The sequence below is a fragment of the Podarcis bocagei genome (genome assembly GCF_964188305.1).
Source record: "Podarcis bocagei genome assembly, chromosome: 15".
Lineage (NCBI taxonomy): Eukaryota > Metazoa > Chordata > Lepidosauria > Squamata > Lacertidae > Podarcis > Podarcis bocagei.
Genome location: NC_138141.1, coordinates 30,840,461 through 30,868,295, shown reverse-complemented (window position 1 = coordinate 30,868,295; position 27,835 = coordinate 30,840,461). Strand labels below are relative to the sequence as shown.

Sequence of the window (27,835 nt, the reverse complement as noted above, 5' to 3'; positions counted from 1 at the left end):
ATGCTCTTGCGGATTGAAGTTGGGACCTTCTGGTTCTAAGGCAGACACTCTACCACTGAGCTATGGCTCTTTCCCTAAAGAATGCGGGAGTTCAAAGGTTCAAAGAAGCTCTTTTCAATCCCAATTGTAAAGGGGGGGCAATTACAGAAAATATAAGCAAATAGATCACATTACAGAATAAACGTAAGCTTTTGCAGAAGTTTTATTGCTGCACTGGGAGGCAGTGTTTCCACTACGCAGGTGCAAACATGTCCTTGTTACAATTGTGGCTGCTTGTTTCGGATTTGGCACAGCCTGGCACAAGATGGTTCTGATGGTTTCACTTTGAAAGAAGCAGGAGCAGCTGGGATTTATTCCCCTTGGGTGGAGGGTGGAGGAAATTTTTCGCAGTTTAAACATGGGCTGGAAAAGAGACGCAGGCATGAGCTTAAGAAAAGGTCACCAGGGGAGTTTGCTGGCTAGCGGAAGGCAGTTGCTGCACTGTTTAGCAGGTGGGTTGATGCTGGGTCAACTAAATGTGACAGCTAAGTGAGACCTCCACGTTCAGGGGCAGTCTACATTAGAGTTCCAGATTCTGGAGATAAAACACTGTGAGAGGGTTTGTGCCTAGTGTGCAGGTTTCTGAGAGGCATCTGAGAAAAGAGGGCCCTGAAAATACCTTTCACTCAGAAATTAGTGAATGCAAAAATGTAACAACAGCGGTTTGGCTAAGTTTCCCCACAAATGAAGAACGAGACCATGTACCCTCTCTGAAAATGTAGGTTTTTCTTCATTTGGGAAAAGCGACTGTGTGTGTTCTACCAATATAGGTGGGGTGCCATTGGGATTCTCTTTGGAAAAAAGTCTCCTAAAATGATTGAAATGTGGGCTAAGGCACAAGCAGGGGGTTGTCCAGTTGCAACATGGGCGCATCTCAGTGGCCTGGGTGGCACTGATGGAGACAGGCAAGATTTGACAGAGGAAAAAGGGCATCTTCCAGAACCCACAGTGACTGGGAAAGTGGCACAGTGCCACTGCAGAAGCTGAAGAGTGTCCACTATGTGTGCAGAGAGAAAGCAGGCATCAGAAGATCAGAATAGTCCCGCTATATCAAGCCAAAGAGGGCCCATCAAGTCCAGCATCCTGTTCTCGCAGTGGCCACCCAGATGCCTCTCCTGGGAAACCCACAAGCAGGAGCAGGAGCCCTCTCCTCTCTTGCCATTTCCATCAACTGGTATTCAACTGTGGAGGCAGAGCATAGCCATCATGGCTAGTAGCCATCAATAGCCCTCCCCTCCCAAATTAGTCTAATCCTCTTTAGAGCCGTCTAGCTTGCTGGCCATCACTGCTCCCTGCAGGAGCGAGTTCCACAGTTGAACCATGCGCTGTGTGAAGAAGTACACAGCCTACTTGAGGTCTGGTGGCAAGTCCACTTCCTACATAGGCCAGGATGTGGAGAGTGCTGCGGTTGTGGCTTGCGCCGGGTGGTTTTTGAGCTGTGGTCGCTAGTAAATTCAGGAGGAAATGGGCACAGAATAGTCTGCCAGGGTGAAGGAGGCTTCCCTTCCAGGAAAGGGGGCTGGCCAGCCTGGGGTGTGGGCAATTTCTTCCAGGCTGCTTCTCTCCTCCAAGCCGCTCTGGACAAGCAGTTCCTCAGCTGGGATGAGAGATCTTGCTGGTGCTGCTCTGGCCAATGGCCATGCTGGAGTCTCATCGTCCTCTGGGGCTACGAAGAACCATTGCTGGCTCCTGCCCTTGTCACTGCCTGGGTGGCCTGCTCAGGGATGGCTGCCGGGTTGGTCAGGATCGAGGTGGAAACGCTCAGCTGACGGAGGGAGCTCAGGACGGCTGAAGGAAGAAAAGCAAGCATTAGACCATCAGCAAAGTCATGTAGCTGGATCAAGCCATGTGAGGGTTCACCCAGTTCCTCACAGTGACCAACCAGATGCCTCTTCTGGGAAGAGACAGTGCTTCAGAAGGCAATTAATAAATCAAGTGTAATAATAATAATAATAATAATAATAATAATAATAATAATAAGTGCAATGACAACAAAAACTTTGCCTCATCCTCTTTTAAAAACATCAGTGAGCACTTATGAAGAATGCTGTAGCTGGATCAGGTCTAGCCCAGTATCCTGTTCTCAGAGCTGCCCACCTGATGCCCAATAGGAAACCCACAAGCACAACAGCTCTCTCCCCTCCTGCGGTTTCCTGGGATTTCAGGAGCATCACTGGCTCCACTTGAGAAAGAGTCACTTCCCGACAGAAGCCATTCACACTTTTGGCCTCGCGAGCCAGCACGGAGATAGCTTTCAGAATGTACACACCATTTCCTAGTTTGCTCAACTGCTCTTTCCTGTGCAATTATTATTATTATTATTATTATTATTATTATTATTATTATTATTATTATTATTATTATTATCTTCATCTTCTTTGTGTATATTTTCTACATGGTGCCTCGCTTTGTCCAAGAAGCCTCCTTATCCAGGACCCCTTTGCTGTACTAGGAAGAAGACGGCGACAGTGTTGAAAGACCCAACTGCCATCACCCTCCTGGAGGGAAGGAAGTGGGGGTCACAGAAACTACTCACTGGGCCGCAGCGCTGGGAGAGAGCAGTACTGATCCAGCCAGGCCAGGGACGTCTGGCCGAGGGTCTCCATGCTGCTTGTGGAGACCATCCCGTTGAAGGACTCAAAGAGTGGCCTCATGATGATGCTGAACTGAGAGAGGAGGTGCTGTTAAGGACCAGAAGGGAGTGTGATGAGCTGCTCCACCATCGCCACCTTCTCTTATTTGCACTGTCTCAAAATCCAACTGGTCCACTGTCTGTTCCTGAATTTGGGGGCTCTGAGCCACATGACATTTCTACTGCCTAGGTAGCATTTTCCCTGGAGCTAAAACCCACTTTCACCTAACCAACAGCAGAACGGAATTCTAAAATGATTGCATTTTACTGTCGCCTGCAACATGCATTTGACATACCATGTTTATGGGGTTATAGCAGCTCCTTGCTTTCACACCCCACCTCCTGGGTGGTGTCCACAACCATGTAAGGATATAAGAATATAGTTATACTCTGCTGGATCCGGCCAATGCCCATCTAGTCCAGCATCCTCTTCTCACAGTGGCCCAAAGGGAAATCCGCAAGCAGGACACAACCACAACTCCCCTGCAGTTTCCAGGAATTAGTATTCAGAAGCATTGCTGCCTCTGAATGTGGAGGCAGAACAGAGCCACCATGGCTAGTGGCCATCGATAGCCCTCTCCTCCTCCATGAATTTGTCCAATCCTCTTTTATAGCCATCCAAGTTGTTGGCCATCACTGCCTCCGGTGGGAGGGAGTTCCACAGTTTAACGATGCATTATGTGAGGACGTACTTTCTTTTATCTGACCTGAACCTTCCAACATGCAGCTTCGTTGAAAGTCCAGCAGTTCTGGTGTTTGAGAGAGGGAGAAGAACTTTTCTCTATCCACTTTCTCCATGGATAAGAAGAGACTGGGAGAAGGTATGATAGTCAACTTCAAATATCTAAAAAGCTGTCACTTGGAAGATGGAGAAAGCTTCCCCCTCCCCCCCGCTCTGGAGCGTTGGACCCAAGCCAGTGAATTCAAGTTGCAAGAAAGAAGATTCAGACTAAATCTTAGGAAGAACTTTCTGATGGTAGGAGCTGTTCAACAGTGGAGCAGACTTCCTTGGAGGTTTTTAAGCAGAGATTGAATGACCATCTGTCATACACGCTTTTGTTGAAATTGCTGCATTGCAGGGGGTTGGACTGGATGACCCTCAGGTGCCTTCCAACTCCACAATCCCATGATTCTATGCCATGCATCATTTTATAAACTTCTATCATGTTGCCTGCTACTCGACTTTTATCTCAATTATTGCTTGCCTCTCCACTGCTGCCTATTTCCAATTAATCCTTACCAAGTACTGTGAAGAGTAGTTGTGATCACAGACATACACACACACACACACAAAACAACAACAACAACTCCCCTCCCGAAAAGGATACAACCCAGAACTTCCAGTTCTGCAAGGTGCAAGAACGGACGTAGTCATCAAACATGTCCCGCATCTGGTCAAAGCGCTGGCGGGTGATGGGCACCCCCGTGGCAGGCAGCTGCTGCTGGCACAAGCTGCAAAAGGAACCACAAGGAGACGGTTTTACTTTCAGGGAAATGATCTCTGAGATCATCTGCAGGGGCGTCGCTAGTCTTTCCTAAATTGGCGAGGCTTGTTTAACAACAAGGAACAGAGCCTTTCTTGTCGTCAGCCCAGTCCTGGAACTCTCTGCCACTAGATTCAGCAGGCACCTTCTATGCTAACTCTTGAAATGCCTGCTGTAAACTTTTCTAAGTCTGCCTGGCCTACGCAGGCAATTAAGAACACATCTTTTCACAATGGTTAACTGATGTCTGTTTTTAACTTTTCAGTGGTTTCCTTGTATGGTTTTATGCCTTTATTGCTGTAAAGGGCTTGGTTATATGTTTTTACGGCAAGCAGTATACAAGTATATAAACAAACAAATAAATCACCAGTGCTCACAAAGCGCTGTGGCTTTGCCCGCATGGTTCAATGTGAACCAGCAAACGGGGCAAAACGGGGCTCACATGAAACAGGGAAGGTCAGGAACTGGCCTGTTGGCCAGATTGAGATCCCCACCCCTGAGATGTGCCTCCTGATGTGCCTCCCCCCAAAAACCACAGAGTCCTACTTGATGGCAGCATTCAGCTCATCGATCTGATCCCGCAGGTGTTGTGCCTCATCCTGCAGGGCAGCTCGCTCTTGCTGCAGCTTGCCAATGTACTCAGCCGTCTTCTGCAAGGTGGTGGCTTTGCTGACCTGCACAGCATCATTGGGTGTGGGGAGGCAGGAGGGAGAAAGCGGGGTAGGCTTAGAGAGGCCGGGTTCATCAAGAGGCCAGAGAGAGCTTCAAGAGCCCCAGCCATTCAATGTCACATCTGCTGCACCATTACAGGTGTCACATGACACCAGTTCCGCATTTGTAAGAAATCGATCTTGTAGTGCGGCTGCACCTACACTATGGAACTCCCTGCCTCTTGACGGCAGGCAGGCACCTTCGCTGTATTCCTTTTGGTGCCCGCTAAAGACATTTTTGTTTAAGCATCCTAGACAAGTGTTAACCTGGGTTTCACTCCCATGTACAGGCCTGGTTTAGCCACGCAGCACGTGGAGGTGGTAGAGTCCTGTGCAACGTTAGAAATTTGCCAGGCGCATTCGCCAACTGTAACCATGAGGAGATCTCTGGATGCCAGGATAGCAGCTGACGTCTCCATGTTTTGAGTTTGCTGTTGGTTTTATCTCTTGAAAGTTGTCTTCCTTGATAATTTCATTGTTTTATCTGTAAACTGTAAACTGCTTTGGGATGGTTTCTCTTGCAACCAAGTGGTGTAAAAATCTCATGAAATACAGTGGTACCTCGGGCTAAGTACTTAATTCATTCCAGAGGTCCGTTCTTAACCTGAAACTGATCTTAACCTGAAGCACCACTTTAGCTAATGGAGCCTCCTGCTGCTGCCGCCGTGCCGCCAGAGCACGATTTCTGTTCTCATCCTGAAGCAAAGTTCTTAACCCAAGGTGCTATTTCTGGGTTAGCAGAGTTTGTAACCTGAAGCATATGTAACCTGAAGCATCTGTAACCCGAGGTACCACTGTAAGTAAGTAAGTAAGTAAGTAAGTAAGTAAGTAAAATACAGAGAATGACTCCATTCCAATGCTGGGCATCTGATTGGCTTGCAGAAATTCTCTGGTTCAATGCCCGGCACTTCGAGGATAGATTCCCTGCCTGAAACCTTGGAGAGCTGCTGCCAGTCAGTGTCGACAATACAGAGCCAGATGAGCCAATGGCCTGACTCTGTATAAGGCAGCTTCCTGTGGTCTTGCAAGCCTCAGGGTGCCCCTCCCTGTTTGTCTGTTCCCACCCCAACCCCTTGCCGCTCACCTTGAGGCTGGGCTGGGAGCTCAGGGTGCTGACCAAACTGTGAAGGGTGTCGAAGCCCAGCTTGATGTTGAAACGGCGCTTCTGCTCAGCCGAGATGTGGGTGATCCGGCGGCTCTCGGTCTGTGGAAGAAGGAAGGGCAGTTGCTAGACGGGGGTGGGGTGCAGAAAGCCACTCCTGTTGGACGGTCTTGGAAGGTGGTGGACTGTCCCTCCTCAGATGTTTTTAAGCAGAGGTTGGATGGCCACCTGCCAGGGATGCTTTTGCTGCGATTCCTGCATTGCAGGAGCTTGTAGTAGATGACCCATGGGGTCCCTTCCAACTCTATGGTTCAGATTTTGGTATGCCACGTAAATATCTAAGAGAAGCGTTGGACAGAATGCACACCTGCATTGCCAATGTGCATTGGCAAAGGCCCCAGGTTCAATCCGTGATGGTATCTCCAGGGAGGGCTGGGAAATATTATTATTATTATTATTATTATTATTATTATTATTATTATTATTATTATTATTATTATTAATAATAATTTCCCTTTATGTACCACCCTTGATCACAAGATCCCAGGGCGGTGTACAACATTAGGAACAGAGCATGAAAATTAAAAGATAATAAAAAGCAGAATAATGGGCAGAATAATAACAATAACAACTCCATTTCTTTCTCCCTGTTTTTCTTGGAGTAACTTCTGCTAAGGTTTTCAGGATCACAATGCAATATGAAAAAGGAAACGGATACAAAAGAAGACAAAAAAAAAAAAACAACAAGCAAAGGACGGCCAGAGGATTAAGTGCATATACCGAAGGCAATTGACCCACCTGGAAAATATATATATCATTGAATGAGAGGATTGGGAATGTGAATGAGGGAGCCAGGAAGTATGTCTTACAGCTCCCATACTTCCCACGAGGCTGGTGAGAGGAATTAATTCAGGTGACCAACGTTGGAACACGAAACAGAGTCCAAACTCCCACCAAAGAGTACATTTGTATTATTGTTGTTTATTTTTTGGACTTATGTCCCACCTATTTCTCCAAGAAGCTCAAGCTCTTCCTCATTTAATCCCCACAACCACCTTGTGAGGTAGGTTAGGCTGAGAGGCAGTGGCTGGCCCCCAAAGTCACCCCGTGAATTTCACAGCCGAGTGGGGATTTGAACCCAGACCCTAGTCCAACATTGCACCACAATGACTCTCTTTTCATTGGGAGGTGACTTGTCACGTTTTCTGCTTTGATCACTACCTGTCCAGCGGGATGCAAGCGCTCTTCATCAAATGCATGCACAGACCCCTCTGTTTCGCCCCCTTACCTTGCTTGGCTCCGTCTTGTTCCGACTGCACGAGTAGGGGCTGGGTGAAATCATCCCCTCCACCAGCAGCACTGGGGATCCTTGCCCCGACATCCTCCGGTTACTGCCTGAGGAGGGAGGAGAAAGAGACTCTGCTGTTCTTAATCACATCTGAGCATGCACAGAGTGCTTCCCCTTCACCACTGACCCACAGCATAATGGAGGAGGGCAGCGTAGCTCCGGGATATGGGGCTTGTGTTTCGTTTTGTTGAGAGCAGGAAGGATGGCATTGTCCCCTGAGCATCAGAGGAACTGATGAATGAGGAAGCAAGATGTGTTGGTGCATAAGTGCTGCCAAGCCTTCCATCCCATGCTCAGGTTATATATACATGGTCAATAAAACCCCCAAGGGCGCAGTGGGATTACCTGTGGGGAGGGCGCTGGATCTGGGCCCCTCTGAGTACACTGACCGCTTCTTTACAACTGACCAGGCTAGAGCCTCAAGCGAAACACCTTCCTCGCTTCCTAGTTAATGTTTTCCTGCTCTTCCAAAGCTATTTCTTTGATCATGTTTGTTTCTATTTATGAGTTGTCACAAGCCAAGTTCCACACGACACTGGGAGGGGGTGGAGCTCATCACGTGCGCATGAAATAACACACGTGACACACACCTGTGACATCACACCTGTCAGGAAGAGGCCGCGAGGCCCAGGGAGGCCTGCCAACACCATGGATTGGCCCAATAGGGCCCCCTACTACCACAGGGAGGTCTGGTGGGACCCAGGCCCTCAAGATTGGGGGGGCTCAGCCCCGGCCCCGCATACTGGGGGGGAGACAGGGACTGAGCTGTCCTCAGTCCCACAGAGTTGGCATCTATGATCACAAGATTACTGGTAATAGCCAGGCTTTTATTCAGCTGGAACTCAGTTCCAGCAGTTCCCAGGTGGGTGCCAATGCCATTCTAAGAGAACAAGGCATTCATGGTGAGTTTGGGCACCAGTTTTTCTAGAAAAACAGCACTGGTAATAGCTATTGATTTCCTTATAAATCAGTCACTGTACATCTGTGGTAGGGAAAAGTTTGTGCATGTCTGGTAAGAGGGTAAAGGCGGATGTTTCATGCTATAAATTTCCTTCACCCTGACACATTTGTTCAGTGCTTTTTTCCTTAAAAAATGTTTAGGGGTACTCTCATTTTGACTCAAGAAAACCACCATTTTATAGTTCAAACCGGGGGAAATAAATACAGTAAATGGACAAAAGTACACAGATTCACAAAATGGTTAGGGGTATGTGTACCCTTGTGTACCCCCCAGGAAAAAGCACTGCAAGAAGGTGCAATATTTCTCCTGCAATATGCTTGGCTGGATGTGATTGTGTTACTAACTTCCTCAGGGGTTGTGCAAGTTGCTATTCTGCATAAAGCTGTTTATAGGGTAGGGGCCTCTGGGGGTGAGTTTATGGAACCAAGGGGGCGGTGGCTCCAGAAAGTTTGGGAACCACTTCTGTATCCTAAAGACATCACAGTCTCCAGTGACTTTCATTCCAGGGAAACTGAACCCAAGGAAAACACAGGAACCGCCTGGAGGGTCTATGAGGTGGGGGGGGGGGCAGACACCAATATATGCAGGTCAACACAACTGCCTGCATTTTGGGATCCTTCTTTGGGGGCATGGCTAGGGACTCTCCACAGGCCACAGCGAGGACCATGAGGAGTTCCCCACAGACTTCAAAATTGGCCCCTTTTGCTGACTTGCTACAGAATAGCCCCTTTACACACACAGACAGACGTATAATCAGAAGTCAATAGAGCTGGAGGGCTGTGCTGGGGGATGTCTGCCAACTCTGCGCCACTCACCACAGACAGGGGTGGGGGAGAGCCGTTCTGTCTTGGGGACGAGCAGGGGTCCCGATGGCAGCGCGGCCGGGACGGACTGCGAGGGGCTGGAGGCGGGGGACAGCCGAGGGCTGAGCTGGGTCATTCTGGGCAGGAAGTTGGCCGGCTCCTCACCAAAGGCATTTTGCTACAAAGGAGGACAGAAAGAAACGGTTAGAAGGCACTGGCTCGGTGGCAAGGGTGCCTGCGGAACTCACCACCACAGGATGTTGTGGTGGCCAGCGGCATAAACGACAGGAGCCTGTAGAGGGTGGCTCTGTCAGTTCATAGCCCTCCTGGCAGCAAGGAATGGAGCTTCCAGGTTCAGGGAGAGTATACCTCTGAATACCAAATTCCAGGATCAGTCAACGGGATGGCTACCTCCATTCCGCTTTGCATATGAGCTTCCCAGCCCCGACTGTTGGAGGCAGCAGGCAGAATTAGATGCACCCTTGGCCTGATCCAGTGGGGTCACAGACCCATCCCTTCCCACCCCAAAGCCAGTTTGGAACCCAGAAAGGAAATGCGGACCCCTGCTATCAACAGTTGACTCCTACCTGAGGTTCAGGCACCGGAGGAGCAATCGTGTGGCTAGGACCAGGCAAAGCCTCTTGAGTTGGCTCTGGTTTAGCTGCAAGACGGAAGGAAAAATGTGTTGAAGCCAACTAGTTGGGGGACTGCGGCCATTCCTCGCCAACCTTCACCCCCTGAGACTTCTGCCTCCCTGTGCCTTAAGGTATGCAGAACAGGTATGCAGAAAGGTATGTGGAGGGGGGGGGCTTGTACAGCCTCTTCTAGCTGTCCCTCTGCAGCTCATGCCTAGACCACCACCCACTGTTTCTCATTGTGCTGTAGTTTGCAGCGCCACCTGTCTTTGGCCAAGCAAACTGCAGCATGATGACACATTTACCTTTTTATTATATCTGTGGGTGTATCCTTGATTAACTGGAGTGCCTCTTTTGGTCAATCAGAATTTAGCCTAGTGGTTCCCAAGGTGGGTGGTACTGCCTCCTGGGGAGCAGCAGGAGCTAAGGCGGTGGGAGCTAAGAGCTAGGTCGGTGCTAAGAGGCAGGTGGGCAGCCAGGGGCTGGAGGTATAAATGACTTTCAGGTCTTGAAAAGCAGGTATCACTGGATCAAGTTCATCCACTAAACAGTTTGAGCTGGATTTTGAGTAGACGTGCAATTAATTGTGACTGTGTTGAATTTGATTGTGTCATTCTCTTCCTAAGTGATTTGGGCAACCCGCTATTCTGAGTAAGACTTTTTATAGGGTAGGGGGTACAGGGAAGGAGTTTACAGAATCAAGGGGGCAGTGACCCAAAAACGTGAGATAGCTGCTGCTTTAACCAACCAGTCAGTCAAACATCGCAGCCCTGAGCTCAGAAGGGACCCCGGAATAGAAATCCCGCCTTCCCCCTACCTGAGATCAGCAGCTGTGTCAGACACGGGTTGGGCATTGCCGCAAGTGGAGGTGCTGGGATTCTTGAGGGCCTCTTGGTCTTGGCATTGGCCCCCTTCGCCCTGGGCCGGTCACTCCCCGACTGTGGCTGCCCCCTACCAGCAGCAAATATGGGGGGACTTTGCACACCAGTGTGTAGTTGTGGGGTGCTGAGAGGAGAGTGGTAACCTGAGGACAGGTCCATGCTGTACCCGGGGACATTTTGGGAAAAGCAGGGAGTGGAGAGCGATGGGGATGGGGGTCCAGAGTAGAGCGGGGAGGGCGGGTAGTGGAACTTGGGGTTGGGGGCAGGAGGGCGCCCTGGCTCCTGGCTCAGCAGAGGGGCGCTGGGCATTGGGGTGGGGCAGTAGGGCCCGTAGGGGTCTAGGCTGAGCCATTTGCCAGGATACGTATATGGGAACATGGACTTCTGCTTGAGGTCGGGGCCGAGGCTGCTGGGGGGCGTCGAGGAGGGCGGAGCCGACAGGAGGTCATGGTTGAGGAAGGCGCCAGGCGAACCGAGGTGAGCAGGGCACCCGCTGGCTGGCTGTGGGGAGACAGAAAAGGGAGGGAACAGAAAGAGGTGGGTGCAATTTGCTCACTCTCAAAAGAAACTGCAGGAGAGTCATTCAGCAGCTCTTGTCAAGCTTCTTTTTGCAATGCTGAGGACTAGAAGCTTGCAAACTGGAAAAAAACACAGCAAATTAGGGGGGCCCTGGGATATTAAGGTGCCTCAGGGAGAAAACTCAAACCATTGAAAACATCAGGAAATTAATGTTATGAGTTTGAGGTGGGGGTCAGTCTGGATGATGCCCTGACTTCCTTCCTATTCTTGGGGTCCTGTATCTCTGGGGGACAAGGTGTGAGAGCAAGCTTGCCACACCAATATTTTTGTTTGGTCAGTAGTTGTGGCTGACTAGTTAAGCACAATGAACAGCACAACCAGAGGTGTTGATGTGTGATGTGGACCAAAGTGGTGGGACTCCCCACCCCCACCCCACCTGCTAGGTAGGAGAGCAAGAACAACAGGAGTCCGTTTGAGCTGAGCTGGAAGCTGGCTGGAAGCCAGAGACACAGAGACCAGCTTGCTCTGTGCTGGACCCAAAGCGGCAATTATTGGAAAAGCAAGCTCTGTTGTGGGGTCAATGCTGTGAGCCCCTGCATCCTAGGCTCAGGTTCTATATGTGTAAATAAAACTTCAATCTCTGCTGACCGTCATTCAAAGGAAACTGAACTCTGGACAAGTGCCTGGAACCCCTGAAGTCTCTCACTGCTCAGAGATTTGGGCGGCATGTAACAATATAAATAAAGACCAAATCTTGCCGTTTCGCCATGAGGTGGGACAACTCCATCAGCCTGTTTATAGCAGGGCAAAAACTGGTTGGGTGGGACTCAGCACCATCTGACTGGACAGCAAATAGCTCGGCCTCCTGAAGGAAGCCAGACCACCTGTCCACCCCAGGAGTCCACACACACAACAACCCATGCAAATTACCAAAGTCACTCTGCACATGCACAGATAACCCATACCAGCGAGAGACCTTCATCACCCAGGAACTTCTGCTCAAGCTACGCCTCTGACCAGGGCAGGAATTGTAGGACAAGAGAGCAAAATGAGCTTAGGGCAGAGCCATCAGCTGGTAAGACTGAGGGCAAGCAGAGCTTTCGCACCTGGTGCCGAGGACTGGGCAGGACGGGAGAAGCAGCAGGGCCTGGGGAAAGTAAGGTGTCTGCAGCGCTAGAGAGGAGGGTGGTGCCGGTGGTCCCGAAGAGGGTCTCTGATGCAAAACAAGGCTGGTCCTGATAGTTCAGGGACGTCTGAGCTGGCAGCGGCCGAGGGCTGGAAAAGAAATCTGGGCAGGGGATGAGAAAGAAAGGTCAGAGCAGGCCAGGCAAATGGCTGCACCAAACATGCCATATTTTGCAATGTGATGAAACCGTGCCAATTCCAACAAATGACATTTGTATGTATTTGCATGGAGAGGACCAATTCATGGAGACAAATTCATGGAGGAGAGGGCTATCAAGGGCTATTAGCCACAAGGTCTATGCATTGCCTCCACAGCTGGAAGCAGGAAATGCTTCTGAACACCAGTTGCTGGAAACCATAGGAGGGGGAAGTGCTTGTGTGCTCAGATCTTGGTTATGGGTTTCCCAAAGGCATCTATGCCATCTCCATGTCCCCTGGAAACCTTTCAGGCAGGAGGGGGACAAATATCAAGGAAGGCCATGATGTTTATTCTTAAGCCGTGATGATGATCAATTTTCTTTTCTTTTTCTTTTTAAAAAATTGTTAACAAAAAAAAGTGCAAACATAATGAAAAGAAAGAAAACACCGAGCATCAGAAGACTAAACCATAAAGTGTCACAGCCTGGACGGACAGAAATACAAGGATTCAGCACAGCACCAAAGGGATACTAAAGGATTAACTCATACAAAGAGTCCCCCTGCAATTAATACAGATTTATAAAAATAAAAGGATTATCCACCTGTGAGTTTCACCGCTACTGAGAATAAAGATTCTATATAGTTTTAAATGAGCCAGATATTTGCATATACAAATAGTGCTGAACAATCATGTACCTCAATATTTGTATAATAAATAAAATCATTCCATATTATTTTTAAAATGTCATTTGAGCTCTTCCTTTTAGATACTTTTTATGAGATGCACAATTTTCTCTCTCTTAACTAAATGAACGGGGCGGGGGGGGGGGGTTGCTTCCAAAGAAAGAAAACCAAAGACTAAATTCACCCCCTCCAACCTGCCAGACTCCTTGCTGCATGTAAAGGTACAGGTGAATTTTGTCTAAATTAAGGACAACCAGGAAGTTTCCTTAGGGTAGCCCAGTGTTATCCCAAAGTTTTGGGTGAGGAAACTGTGCTCCTGCTTGCGCCAGTCCTGCGAGGGGGGGGGGTTCCTCCTGCTGCTGCCACCCATGCTGCCTTCATCCTCTCACCTGGCCAACTACCAGCTTGGAGCGGCTGTCGTTTCAAGCAGCAGAAGAAGCAGGAGTGTCTGCAGTTGTGAAACACGAGCATTTTTGCTGCATGGGCAGGCAAGCCCGTGTCAGGGCCGCCCACGGGTCACTCAAGCCGCACCCGACACCTTCCGGGGCCCTGACCGCAGCAGGGCGGGGGGCACAGCGTTGCCACATTTGCAAGTCGAACCACCCCAAACATGCAACGCAATCGCCCTCTGCCTTGCACGAGAGCCTGAGGCTGCAGAGGTCGGGGTCAGCTCCAGCAAGATTCAGTGTTGGTGGATGATGGGAGTTGGAGTCCAGCTGCATCTCTAGAGGGCCACAGGTTCATCATCCCTGATCTAGCCCAATCTCACAGCATCCCTCTGGGGTGTCGGGGAGAGAAAGAACTTTCTCGGCTCTTGCAGGGGGCTGGACTGCATGATCCTTTGTGCCCCTTCCAACTCTACAATTCGATCTGCTATTATGCTAGCAATGTCAGACAATTCTCCTGGAAACACAAAGAAGAGCGAAAATTGCTGCAATCTGAAAATTTGTCTGAGGTCAAGAAAAGAAACCATGCAATATTGTAAAAGCGGTATTCACTATTGATGATTTTTTCCCCCAGTGCACAAATGTTAAGTAAATCAGTAATGTCGTTTTCTGCATTGTTATGACAACTCCGTTCCATGGAAATTAATCACGCTGATTTTAACCCCTGCAGATAGGGAAACGAATTAATGTAGGTGTTAGCAAAAGCTGAATTGCAGTGGAATGCAAACAGTGCTGGTTGTGATTAATGTGGTATGGGACAGAAATCACTGCCTCCGGACAGCTAGACATGCTACTTGATCTTTGAAGGAGAGTTGCAGGGGATTGACATAAGAATGTATGAATATCCCTGCTGATTCAGGCCAATGGACCACCTAGTCCAGCCTCCTGTTCACACAGTGGTCCCCCAGATGCCCGAATGGGAAACCCACAAGCGGGACCTGAGCACAAGACCCCTCTCTCTCCCCTCCTTTGGGTTCTAGCAACTGGTACTCAGAAGCATTGATGCCTCAAACTGGGCAGGCAGAGCATAGGCATCCAGGCCAGTAACCATCAATAGCCCTCACCTCCATGACTTGATCTAATCCCCTTTCAAAGCCATCTAGCTTGGGGGCTAACATCGCCTCCTGTGGCAGGGAGTTCCACAGTTTAACTCTGCTCTGCACGGAAAGGTATTTTCTTCAATCCGTCCTGATTCTTCCAACGTTCAGCTTCATCGCTTGTCCTTAAGATCTAGAGAGAAAAACTTCTCTCTCTCTGCTTTCTCCCTGCCGTGAATAATTTTGTAAACTGCTATTGTGTTGTCTCTTACAGTGGTACCTTGGGTTGAGAACTTAATTTGCTCTGGAGGTCCGTTCTTAACCTGAAACTGTTCTTAACCTGAGGTACCACTTTAGCTAACGGGTCCTCCCGCTGCTGCCGCACGATTTCTGTTCTCATCCTGAAGCAAAGTTCTTAACCCGAAGTAATATTTCTGGGTTAGCGGAGTCTGTAACCTGAAGCGTCTGTAACCTGAAGCTTCTGTAACCAGAAGTACCACTGTACTCACCTTTTCTCTAAGCTAAAACGTCCCAAACGCGGCAACCTTTCCTCATGATCATTCTGGAAGCCCTTTTATCAACATTTTCCAACTCTGCAGTGTGCTTTTTGAGGTGAGGCAACCAGAACTGCAGACACTATTCCAGATGTGGTCACAGGGGTCTTTTTCTGTGTGCGAAGCAGGTGCTCTGTGCCACTGAGTGATGCCTCTTCCCCATGAATTCAGGCAGGCAGCTTGGCTTCGTTGGGGCGGGGGTATGAATTGAGCTATATCCTTCCCCAGCTAGTGATGGGGAGGCCGTGAGTTCAGGTCACATCCTAGCACCAAGTTACCTAATTTGTACTTTCTGAACCAGCCACCTTTTGAAATATGAAGACCTTTGAATTCCACAATGCAGTTCTCCAACCAACTTTTTTTTGGGGGGGGGGAATGCTTCAAAAGTGTAAATTAGGGGAAAGCATGCTCAAAAGTGCTTACATTCATTGAAGTACCGTATTTTTTGCACCATAACACACACTTTTTTCCTCCTAGAAAGTAAGGGGAAATGTCTGTGCGTGTTATGGAGCAAATGCCTGCGGGTGGTGGTAGGGATCTGCTGCAGTCGTGAGCAGAGGATCCATGGTTCCCCTTCCTTCCCTCCTCCGTGGTTAGAAAGCATGGATCCACATGGATCCTCAGGATTTTTGCATTGGGCTACTCCAAACTCACTGTCAGATCACATGTCTGTGGCCACAGAATGAACCACAAAAATCATATATCCACTATTTCGTTTAGAATATTTTTTTTCTTGTTTTCCTCCTCTAAAAACTACGTGTGTGTTATGGTTGGGTGCGTGTTATAGAGCGAAAAATACGGTAGTGCATGCAAAATGCATTAGGAAAAGTTGTTTGCAAGAATGTGCCTATCTTGGAGAAATAAGAATATAATTGAAACTGCCAATATAGCGCAACTGCATTTGAAATACTGCGGATGGTTCTGCTCCCCTCCCCTCAATATATATATATATATATATATATATAGTAGAGCTGGCAAAAACTTCAGGAAAGAGCTACTAAAATAGTCAAGGGGCTGGAGCAGCCCCCTTGCAATATTCGAGACTTTTCAATTTAGAGAAATGGAAAGTGAGAGGCGACATGGTGGAAGTTTGTAAAATTATTCCTGGCATAGAGAAAGTGGATACAGGAGAGTTTTTCTCCCCCTCTCAAACATAAAATAATAAAAATATAATTTTTTTAAGACTTTTTTTTAAAGATAGGTGTGCAAGAGCCCTGAGTCAGCTTTGAAATGTTTGAGCCCCTCAGTGGGTGCGGTTTCTCCCTCCCAGGTCTCCCTCCCCGCCCTCTTGCGCTCGCCTTGCGTGCAGCCTGTGGCTAACCACATCCCGTGGCCTTCCCGAATCCGAGCCCCGTGACCCTGCCGTGCCCCCCCTCTCCCTTCCTGCCCCTGCGCCGCAACCCTCTTGCTTCCTCAGAGTCAGACGACCCCCAAACTGCTGCGGCGGCACTTTCAGGGCTCCTGCGAAGGGACACACATCCAACACGGGCTTGTTTTCTTCCTCATTCCGGAGTGGAAAATTTGCAAACCGCAACCCCACATCAACCCCTCTGTGGCGGTTTTTTCCAGCGTCTTTGCTTGGGCTCCTTGACCCATTTCAAGTCCTGACCTTTAAACGCAAAGTCCCCCATTTGAAACCCTTTTGGGGTTTTTTAGCCACTTGCCAACAATTGATTGCGCCTGCACGAGTAAAAACTAATTGCCCCTTATTTTGTCATTTATTGGTTTCGCACAATTGACGTACTGCTTGATTGTGGGGGGAAAGAGAATTTTTACATCTCAAAACAGTTTTCAAAAAGGAAAAAAACAATAATATTCTCCCTAAGAAAAATGGGCGATGGTAATTTAGGGCTTTCAAAAAGTTGAAATAACAATAGACTAAAAACTAAGGCTTGCATCAACTTTCTAAACATCTGCGTAGGCTTGTCTAGAATCCCCCCCCCCCCGCAGGCACCAGAACGAGTCTTGTGAAGTTACCTGCCTGATATCAATAAGCAGGGAGTTCTAAAGTGTAGGAACTTAACTGATTTACTGACACAGTCCTTTGCACAGTTCCCTGCTGGGCCTCCTAGAACAGGCCTGCAGCAAAGGTTGCAGGCCAGTGTTAGGTGGCCGACCAAAGGGAGACAAAGGGAACGAAGGACGGAATTGCTAAGCTTCCTGCATTGCAGGTGTTAAGTTGTGGGTGAACATATCAGACGACACAGCAATTCTTCAAACAGCTCTTGTTTATTCACAGGCCAGAACAGAACTGAACTGAAGGGTTCAGCCAGCCTGCTTATATAGAGCTCCACTAGAACGCAACAGTAACCATTTTCTGTAACTATCCAGTCACTGAGCGTCACTTTCAATCCCTTATTTGCATATGTGGACCTGAGTGAAAACTATCTACAGAATCCCCCTGCTGGCCCAGGGCGAGAACTTCAGTACATAACACCAGGGGGGTGGACTAGATGAGCCTCGAGGTCCCTTTCAACTCTACACTTCTATGATTCTATGAATATGGCAGCCGATTTGCCTTTAAGCGGGCAGTGCAGTCAGTCCCTCGTGCCCGGGTACAAAGGCAAATGCAAAGTGCTGCGGAATTGCGGTGAAGTGAACCCAAGACCGGGGAAATGAGAGAAACTGAAATTGACTGATTTGTCTGTTCCTGCTCCCAGCCCCTCCAAAAATAACTCCCCTCCATAACACACAATATGCCCTCCTAAACACACACACACAGGCATCCTGGGCCAAGCCATTTCCCCTTTTTGTCACCCCATCAAACAGACACCCTCCCCCCCAACACCCCTCCCCTCCAGCACATTTACTACAGCCCTCATTGCTTCATGCAAACACAACACCGCCTATGCGGTTTTCTCCTCCACGCCCCCCCCTTACACCAAAATATCCACATATATAACTTCTCTCTTCCTTTCCACTGCAACTTCCCCTTTGCATGTAAACACCAGATCGTCAGCATTTGCCTTTTTTCAAAGAGCTGTAGTAGCACACATAAATAAACCGCCACGCTCTCCCGTTTCTGCCTATTGCTTCCTTGCACAACAGCCCTGCAAGGTAGGGATTCTCTGAGCCTACAGAATGTGCCTAGTTCCATGTTTGCAAGCAGGAAATGTACCTTGAGCCCTCACATGCCACCATAAGAAAACCCAGCGGGTGTGAAAATGTCTTTCACCTCGCATTCGTCCCTTAGGAACGCATGAAGCTTCCTGCATCCCCACCCCACCCCAAGTCAGACCATTGGGGGTCCATCTACGTCAGTATTTCCTGCACTGGCTGGCAGCAGCGCTCTCGGATTTCAAGCAGGGCTCTTTGCCTGGGTGTCTGTGGGATTCTTTCCCCCCAGTGGGGATTCAAAGGGAAAGGGAAAGCTGGGAGCAGGCTGCTTTCTCCTCCAGAAAGAACCATGCATGGACATTTTGCCTCATCTCTCACATTCTACAAACGCTAGGGGGGGAATTCTCTTTAAAAAATAATAATAACAGCTGGGAATCTTGGACTACGACCTGGGAGGCTGGAGGTCAAATCCCCACTCAGCAATGAAACTCACAGGGTGACCTTGGGGGCCAATCACTGCCTCTCAGCCCAACCTACCTCACAGGGTTGTTGTGGGGATTAAATGGGAGAAGAGAACTATCTATGCCACTTCCAGTTCCTTGGAGGGACAAAAGATGGGACAGAAACACAATAAGGAAGCAGTAAATACAGGCCAAGCCTGCAGAGGACTTTGCTACTGATTTTAGCTCATGTGCTAAAATGCGGGATAGAATGTAAGTAATAAGCACTGGTATGGGTTTGGGGGGTCAGTCTGGATGATGCCCTGAGTCCCTCTCAATTCTTGGGGTCCTGGACCCAGTGAAGGTCAGAATCTAGCAGAGGAGATTGCTGAACTGGTCCCTCGGTAAGACAGTGACCTTGGCTGGCCTCTTCAGTGTCCCCATCAGCATCCCAAAAGAATGAGCTCAGTTGCAAGAGCGAGCACTAAGTGATGGGACCCTGCAGGCGAATGGGTGGGCCTTTCCTTCACTCCCTCACCTAGTTGCTAGGTAGGAGAGCAATAGCTAGTAAGATGTGTGTGAGCTGAGCTGAAAGCAGCCTGGAAGCTGGAGACACAGACACCTGCTTGCTCTGTGCTGGATCTAAAGCTGTGACTAATGGAGAAGCAAGATATGTTGGGGTGTTGATGCTGTGAGCCCCTCCATCCTGTGCTCAGGTTGTACAGATGTGCAAATAAAACCATATATCCTAAAGACACCGCAGTCTCCTCTGACTTTCATTCCAACGAAACCAAGCCTATGTAAGCAGCTGGATTCTCTCAGCACTCAGAAATTGATGTGGCCAAAAATTGGTGTACCCTGGAGCCAAAAAAACAAAACCACCAGAAATTGGTGTGGCATGCAGCAGTATTTTAAAATACTCTTATAAGTCACCACAAGACTAATTCTAATAGTAGGTGACTAAGAAATTAATGGATTGATTAAATAATAAGCCTCAACTTTAGTCCCATGCCACATACAAATAAGCAAAACGAGAAAACTTTGTCTATCATGGAAAGAGCAGAGATTTCATGGCACCGCAACTTCCAAGCTGAATTGCGCCATGCCCCAAATTACAGTTCAAGCAGCCGCCTCTCAAGTTTCCATTCCGATCACGAGTTTGAATCCTCTTCTTGCATCAGCCAAGATGTTAAAAGAGAGACTAAAGCAACCTCTTGGCTTTATAAAACGTGTGCAGTGGGGGATGCACACGTTAAGATTAAGCCACAGAAGGCCCTGCCCTACCCCGTTTTGCAAAAAGCAGGAATGCAAAATCATCACCAGGTTATATTAACACTGAGAGGGAGGCAACTGGGAACTGGCACAGAAGCAAGGCAACTCACAATCTGTGGTAGCACCCCAACTCTGGAATATGCCCCCTCCTCAAAACCACATGTGTCATTGCCAACGTTACAATCTTTTTGGCACCAGGTTAAAGCCTCCCGATTTGCCCAGCCAGGGCGAAAGTGATTTTAGCTGGAATTCTTATGTTAAGAATGTGAAGAGAGCTGCTGCTGACCATGAAGGCAGAGCATAGCCAGCACGGATACTAGCTTTCAATAGCCCTCTCCTCCTCCATGAATTTGTCCAATCCTCTTTTAAAGCCGTCCAAGTTGGTGGCCATCACTGCCTCCTGTGGGAGGGAGTTCCATAGTTTAACTCTGCGCTGAATGAAGAAGGATTTTCTTTTGTCTGTCCTGAATCTCCCAATGCTCAGCTTCATTGGCTATCCAGGAGGAGAGAGGAAGGAAAACTCTACTCCTCTCTCCATGACATGCATAATTTTATAAACTTCTATCGTGTCACAGTGTAGTGCAGTGGTTAGAGTGTTGGACTAGGACCTGGGAGTTCAGGGTTAAAATCCCCACTCAGCCATGAAATTCACTGGGTGGCCTTGACGGGGGGCTGTCACTGTCTTTTCTCAGCCTAACCTACCTCACAAGATTGTTGTGGGGATAAACTGAGGCTGAGAATAATGTCTACCACCTTGAACTCCTTGGAGAAAAAGGTGGGATAGAAATGCAGTAAACAAACATATGCCTTTTCTCGAAACTAAAATGTCCCCGACATGCAAGAATAAGGAATAAAATGTGATGTTAACATATTCACCAAGAAATTCTGCCAGACCCACACAGTGGAGATCAGGTGACTGCCAGGTACACAAAAAAGCTTGGCAAGCCTTTAGTACAGCTCTGGTTGGCACCTGTGGCCCTCTAGATTTTGTGGGGAGACCCCCCCCCCAACTCCCACCGGGGCCAGCATGGCGAGTGGTTAGAGATGATGGGTGTTGGACTCCAGTAGCATCTGGAGCGGTGACCCCCAAACCTCCTTGGACCTGGAGCATATCTGGTAATCTAAGAGGCTGTTGTGGGTACCAAACACACACATGTGCCCATTTTACAGAAGAAAAACTGACAGCGGTCAGAATTACTCCCAAATCAGACAAAACTCAACCAAAATGAAACACAGACAAGAGAAGCGGGCAACTATACCGGACAACACCCCCGCCCCAAAGCTTAGATCCCCCCAAAGCATGCTGGGAGGGACACAACTCTCAGAAAGTGTAGCCGGCTTTCCAACTGCCCTCAGTTCCTGAGCCTTTCAAAGTGGCCTCCTGGGCAACAACCAGGAGAGAACGCTTTTCAAGGAGCAGAGCTGGAGCTGACTGTAGCGTTAGGTAAAATGGAGCAGGTCGTTCCAGCAAGAATGCTGGGCAATGGTGGCGTGGGCAGGGCCCACCCTGCCTTTAAGCCAGCAGCAAAGTCTCTCACGCTTTTGCCAGGAGGACCCAAACCGACAGATTCAAGTGGCCAGGAGAGTCCAGCTAAACATCCAGAAGAGTTTTCTGTCAATAAGAGCTATGTAACCGTGGAGCGCTCCTTCACTGGAGATTTTTAAGCAGAGGCTGGATGGCCATCGGTCAGGGATTCTTGAGCTGTGATTCTTACAATAATTCTCCCTTCCAACCTTACCTTTCTCTGATTCCCACTGCCAGCTGCTCTGGGATTCAGTGAGGGAGGGTGTCCAGAGAGCAGGGGGCCGACTGCAAGCAAGATTAGGCAGTTCCCCACCCCCTTACCCACCCCCTGCCCCCCACCCCAGTCTCCTACCTGCAGAAGGGGTCCACCCGCGGTCGGTTACCATCCCTAGGGTGGTCTGCCACGGACCTGCCATGGGGACTTCTACATATGGCTCAGGTTCCTTCTCCAGCCTCGCTTCCTCATTCACACTGCCCTTTGATTGACAGGCAGGAGCCCAGGAAGCCTCTGGCTGGCTGGGGACAGAGGTGGTGACCTTACCCCTAAGCCCATTGCAACAGCCCTCCGTGGGGCTGGCCCAAGTGCCTTGCTTGGACTTCCCCCCACCCACCCAAGCCACGCAAGCTCCCAGAGCATCTGGAGGCAGGATGGAGGCGTTCTCAGCCTCCCACAAGAACGTGAGAAGAGCCCTGCTGGATCAGGCCAGTGACCCATCTAGTCCAGCATCCTGTTCTCACAGTGGCCAACCAGATGCCTGTGGGATATTAGCAAGCAGGATTCAAGCCCTTTTGCCTCCTTCTGTTTCCAGCAAATGGCATTCGGGAGCATTACAGCCTCTGACCAGTATAAACAAAAATGGCTATCGATAACCCTCTTCTCCAATTATCTTTTAAAGCCATCTAAGTTAGCAGTCATCACTGCCTCCTGTGAGAGCGGGTTGCATAGTTTAACTCTGATCTGCATAAAAAAAGAACTTTTTTCTGTCTGTCCTGAATTTTCCATCCTTCAGCTTCATTGCTTGTCCACAAATTCTAGTGTTAGGAGAGAGGCAGGGAAAGAAAATCTCTATCCACTTTCTCTATGCCACGCATAATTTTATAAACTTCAGATCCTCTTACTGTCCCTATTTTCCAGGGACAGTCTCGAATTTACAGAAGCTGTCCCGGTTTTTGATTTGATACTGGAATGTCCCGCTTTTCCTTAGGACGTCCCTATTTTTATCATAGGGTACAGAGTTATGCGACCCCCGAGCCAAGGGGATAAGCAACCATGCTTAGAAGACACCTGACGGCAGTTCTTAAATGTATTATGCTTTACTGTGTTTTTTTTTAATATGTTGGAAGCCACCTAGAATGGCAGGGGTAACCTAGTGTGATGGGCTGGGTATAAATAATAAAATTATTATCATTATCGAATAGGATGTCCCTGTTTTCATTGGAAAAATGATAGCACATGTGGCCTCTTAATTCACCTCTTAACTCTTGTTTTCTCTAAACTGAAATGTCCCAAACACTTTTCCACACCTTTTTCAACTCTAGTTTTGGAGGGGATGTGAACCGAACTCCAGGAGTTTGCAAAGGAGTCCAGCACTTCAGGTCTGGAACAAGAAAAGACCAAGAAGGAATGGATACTGTACTTGTCAGGGAGGCGGGGGCTATGATCCCTGAAATCCAAGCTGCATAGGTTTCCTGCAAAGCCCAGTGGATCATAGCACCTTGCTTTAACCAGAGGGTCTCTAAGGAAATTAAGGCAGCTGGAAAGCTGGGCGTCTTGCCAGCATTTAGAGGTGAGGGAGAAATTCAGTTTGGTTGCATTTTCCTGATAAATGACCAGAACCTCTCAAACTAGCCAGCAAACTGGATGGCAGCTATCTTTTGAAATTCACACATCTCTGAATTTTGCAGCCCATTACTGCAGATTTTTTTAAAAAATATTTTTTTAAGGGGGGAGCAGGGAGGCTGGTGCAAAAGACCGAGGACTCATCACACACACAATTTTTTTATTACATATTATCTTTACCATTATTTAGATTCTGCCTTTTCCCCAGACTGGGACTCAGGGTGGCTTACTGTTAAAATAGAAACAGCTAAAAACTTGGGGGGGGGAGTAATTAAAAAGCAATTAAACTAGCTGATTTATTTAATAACATTTATACAACAACAACCCTCAAAGCAATTTAGAAAAAGGTGAAAGGATAAAATCAAGAAAAATTTCACAGCAATAATTTCGAGCAAACGAAAAGTTAAAATACTGAAACATTAAAATCCACACCAACTTTCTATGCATCTGGGCAGGTTTGTCTCTAAACAGGTGCCGAAAAGAGTACAGCAAAGGTGCCTCCTCGATATCAATAGGCAGGGAGTTCCAAAGTGTAGTTGCTGCCAAGCTGATCAAGAGAATGGCCTCCTCCCCAGATCTCACACCCTGGGAAGGTTTGTATTCTTTCAGACAGCCTGGTATAGGGCGCGCGCGCACACACACACACACACACACACACACACACACACTTGGCACATCCTAACCAAATCATGAACCTTACTGTATGATCTTGGGCCAGCCATTTGCTCTCAGCCTAACCTACCTCACAGGGTTGTTGTGGGGATAAAAAGGAGGAGAACTATGGAGGAAAGGTGTGGTATAAATACAGTACAATAGATAAATAAACGCAACCCTCCCCCCTTCTTCAGGTCCTCAGCCCTCTGTTGCTCGACAGCCCCAGCTGCCCCTCTTTCCCCTTTCTTGGGTCAAAAGTTTCCCTTCCTCTCTCGTCTCGCCCCCAGTGTGGTTTCACATTCCTGTAATCCAAACTCTATTTTGGGAACTGCTGCAAGACGTAGGCACTCTATTCTCACTCAATATATTGACCGTACCATTTTTGCCCCCTCTGCCAGTCTGGCTTACACACACACACACACACTCCTCAGAGCTCCTCAACACTTCTCCATCCCTGCTTTAGTCAAACCTCTGTTTGTTGTTTAAAACCATCCTTTTAAAAACCTGGCTTTTCTTTTGCTCTCCGCCCAGACTTCATGTGAATCCAGGACTGTGACGCGGCACTACAGATCCTGCAAGTGGAGCTGTGTGACGACAGCCTTACATTTCTATGTATATAGGAAGGAAAAAATCTGCCCCTCCCAATGGCCCCCATACCAGTATCTGTTATTCTTTGGGAGTACAGAATGATGCATTTCGTAATCAAATACGGTACGGAGATATTCTCAGTACTGGCTCTCCGTTTGTGGAATGCCCTCCACAAACAGCTAGTGCTGACCCTGGTGGGTTTTAGAAGCTACTCAATGGCATTTTTATTCCGCTAGGCTTCGGACTAAATGGGTTGAGAATTGAGCCACGTGTCCTCGTTGGTATGTTGTATGTGATGAGGGGTTATTTGGTTTCAGGTAATCATTTTATGCTTTGTGTTTGTTTTTAGATGCCCTGAGATTATTTTAATGAAGTATGGGCTAGAAACCATTCTAAATAAATAGTGAAATGGTGCCTGTTTCCTATAAGAAAAATTAAAAGAAAAAGAGAGAGAGGAAACCATTCGTGCCTCTACTACAACCCACCTCAGAACAGAAATGGACCCTTCTAGAATATTTGAGGGGTCACTAATGCATGGTTCATCGCTAATTCTCAGCCATTAGAACATCCAAAGAGCCCCAAATTTTTCGTATAACACTATGAAGCCTTTTTTTGCCTTCTCTCTGCTAAAAATCCCTAAATGTTGTAACTTTTCCTCACAAGGAAGCTGCTCCATCCCCTTGATCATTTTGGTGCCCCTTTTCTGAACCCTTTCCAGCTCTAAAACAACCTTTTTTGAGGTGAGGCCAAGACAGCAGTACGCAGGCTTTCATCGCTAAGTATTTTTGTATACAGTGGTGCCTCGCAAGACGAAAAGAATCCATTCTGTGATTCTCTTTGTCTAGCAGTTTTTTCGTCTTGTGAAGCAAGCCCATTGAAGGATTAGCGGATGAGCGCTATTAGCGCGATTAGCGGCTTTTAGCGGCTTATCTGCTGATCGGATCAGCTGATAAGCGGCTTAGCGGCTTAGAAAAAGGGGGGGAAGGGAGAAAAAACCAGCAGGAACTCGCAAGACATTTTCGTCTTGCGAAGCAAGCCCATAGGAAATTCGTTTTGCGAAGCACCTCCAAAACGGAAAACTGTTTCGTCTAGCGAGTTTTCTGTCTTGCGAGGCACTCGTCTTGCGGGGTACCACTGTAACAGCATCATGATATTGGTGTAATTGACTGACGTAAATGACTATCAAGCAGACTGATCACGCTTTTATGTTTTCAAAAACTAAAAAGAAAAGAGGACAGACCTGAAGTTTGATCCCGGTACGGTGGAACCTCAGGTTACAGATGCTTCAGGTTACAGACGCTTCAGGTTACAGACTCCGCTAACCCAGACATAGTACCTCGGGTTAAGAACTTTGCTTCAGGATGAGAACTGAAATCGTGCGGCAGAAGCAGGAGGCCCCATTAGCTAAAGTGGTACCTCAGGTTAAGAACAGTTTCAGGACCTTTGGAACAAATTAAGTTCTTAACCCGAGGTACCACTGTATTGCACAGACTCCTGTTTTTGATGCTAACTCCTAATATTGCAACCAGGGCTTTTTTTCCAAGCTGGAACTCACCAGAACTCACTTCCAGCACCTCTCAGGTGGGTGCCATTGCCATTGTTAGAGAACAAATCATGGTGAGTTCTGGCACCTCTTTTTCTAGAAAAATAGCCCTGGTTGCAACCCACAACTCAGCCTCAAACAACAGAGCTACGAACATAAGAAGAGCTTGCTGGATGAGGCCAATGGCATCCTCTTATCACAGTGGCCAACCGGAAGCCCCAATGGGAAACCTGCAAGCAGGATTCAATCACAAGAGCAGCATTCTCCCCTCCTGCAGTTTCCGTCACGGCTCATAGCCACCAATAGCCCTCTCCTCCATGAATTAATCTAATCTTCTTTTAAAGCCATCCAAGTTGGCGGCCATCAGTGCCAAACTTTCCTCTCTCCACCTTCTCCATGTGCCAGGCGTCATTTTAAACACTTCCATTGTGTCACCTCTAATTCACCTTTTCTCGAAACTAAAAAGAAGTGTTTCAGTCTTGCACTGCTCAGGGGCCCAGTGTGCAGTGGCTCCATAGCTGCCCTCTGTTTTAATCCCGCTTTCAAATAACCGCAGAATTGCAACCTTAGAAGTGCTCAAGGGGTCCCAGCGTGGAAGCAACCGGTCCCCCCCAAAGTCGCTCCAATTTCCCATACCTCCCTTCCACCACCACTCATTGCATTAATTTCTGACCTTAGAAACAAAGCTGGCTCCTACCAGATATCTCCATGAAATCGTCGAGGGTCGGCTGCAGCGGCGCCAGGTCTGGTTGGATCATGTCTGCATTGCCAATGTAGGCTGTAGGCAAAAGAGAAGAGAGAGGAATCAGCACATCACCAAGCTTTTCTCTTTCCTAAGAAGCGTCGGCATGGTGTTGCGGTTAGAGTGATGGACTAGGATCCAGGAGACCAGGGTTCAAATCCCCACTCAGCCATGAGCTATGAATACCATCGTGAGCTCTTTGGAGAAAAAGGTGTGATAGGGATGTAATCAATAAATAAATCAACACACATTCTACATATCTGGGCAGGCTTGCCTAAACAAAAATGTTTTTAGCAGGCATCGAAAAGATTACAGTGAAGGCAGCTGCCTGATATCATGAGGCAGGGAGTTCCAAAGTGCAGGTGCTTACAGATCCAGATTGGCTGTTACATGGCACCTGTAACAGGGCCATTTCCGCAGATCGAAGCGGTCAGTAGGTGCATGTGCAGACCCTCCAAGTGTCCCTATTTTCCAGGAACAGTCCCAGATGTGCAGAAGCCGCCCTGGTTTCTGATTTGATCCTGGAATGTCCCGCTTTCCCATTGGGCATCCCTATTTTCATCAGAGAAATATTGGAGGGTATGGTAGGATGTCCCTATTTTCATAGGAGAAATGTTGGAGGGTATGAAGCTATGCAAGCCAAGGAAATAAGTAACTGTACAACCTTTAGAAGACGTCTGAAGGCAGCCCTGTACAGGGAAGTTTTTAAATATTTGATGATTTCTTATGTTTTTATATATGTTGGAAGCCTCCCAGAGTGGCTGGTGTAACCCAGTCAGATGGGCAGGACGATGATGATGATGATGATGATAATAATAATAATAATAATAATAATAATAATAATAGAATAGGATGTCCCTTTTTTCATTGGATAAATGTTGGAGGGTATGACATATGGACTAAGGTGATCTCACTGATAAACTGGTCCCAACCTGTTAAGGGCTCTATATACTAATAGTACGGTATAGGAGTATATACTAATAGTATATACTAATATACTATAGTATATTACTAAT

General features: G+C 48.0%; 1 protein-coding gene across 1 annotated transcript in view; it reads right to left on the bottom strand.

Annotated features, from left to right (window-relative positions):
- Positions 1–184: 184 nt before the first annotated feature.
- Positions 185–27,835, bottom strand: part of MLXIPL (MLX interacting protein like) — a 42,443-nt gene continuing 14,792 nt past the window's right edge. The window contains exons 7-17 of the mRNA XM_081171537.1: positions 26,775–26,855; positions 12,221–12,402; positions 10,532–11,096; positions 9,667–9,740; positions 9,092–9,257; positions 7,256–7,362; positions 5,950–6,069; positions 4,702–4,829; positions 4,000–4,123; positions 2,576–2,705; positions 185–1,827 (exon numbers count right to left, since the gene is read on the bottom strand). Of these exons, the coding sequence (XP_081027663.1) occupies positions 1,706–1,827; positions 2,576–2,705; positions 4,000–4,123; positions 4,702–4,829; positions 5,950–6,069; positions 7,256–7,362; positions 9,092–9,257; positions 9,667–9,740; positions 10,532–11,096; positions 12,221–12,402; positions 26,775–26,855 (1,799 nt within the window). The 3' untranslated portion in view covers positions 185–1,705. The remainder of the gene's footprint in view (positions 1,828–2,575; positions 2,706–3,999; positions 4,124–4,701; positions 4,830–5,949; positions 6,070–7,255; positions 7,363–9,091; positions 9,258–9,666; positions 9,741–10,531; positions 11,097–12,220; positions 12,403–26,774; positions 26,856–27,835) is intronic.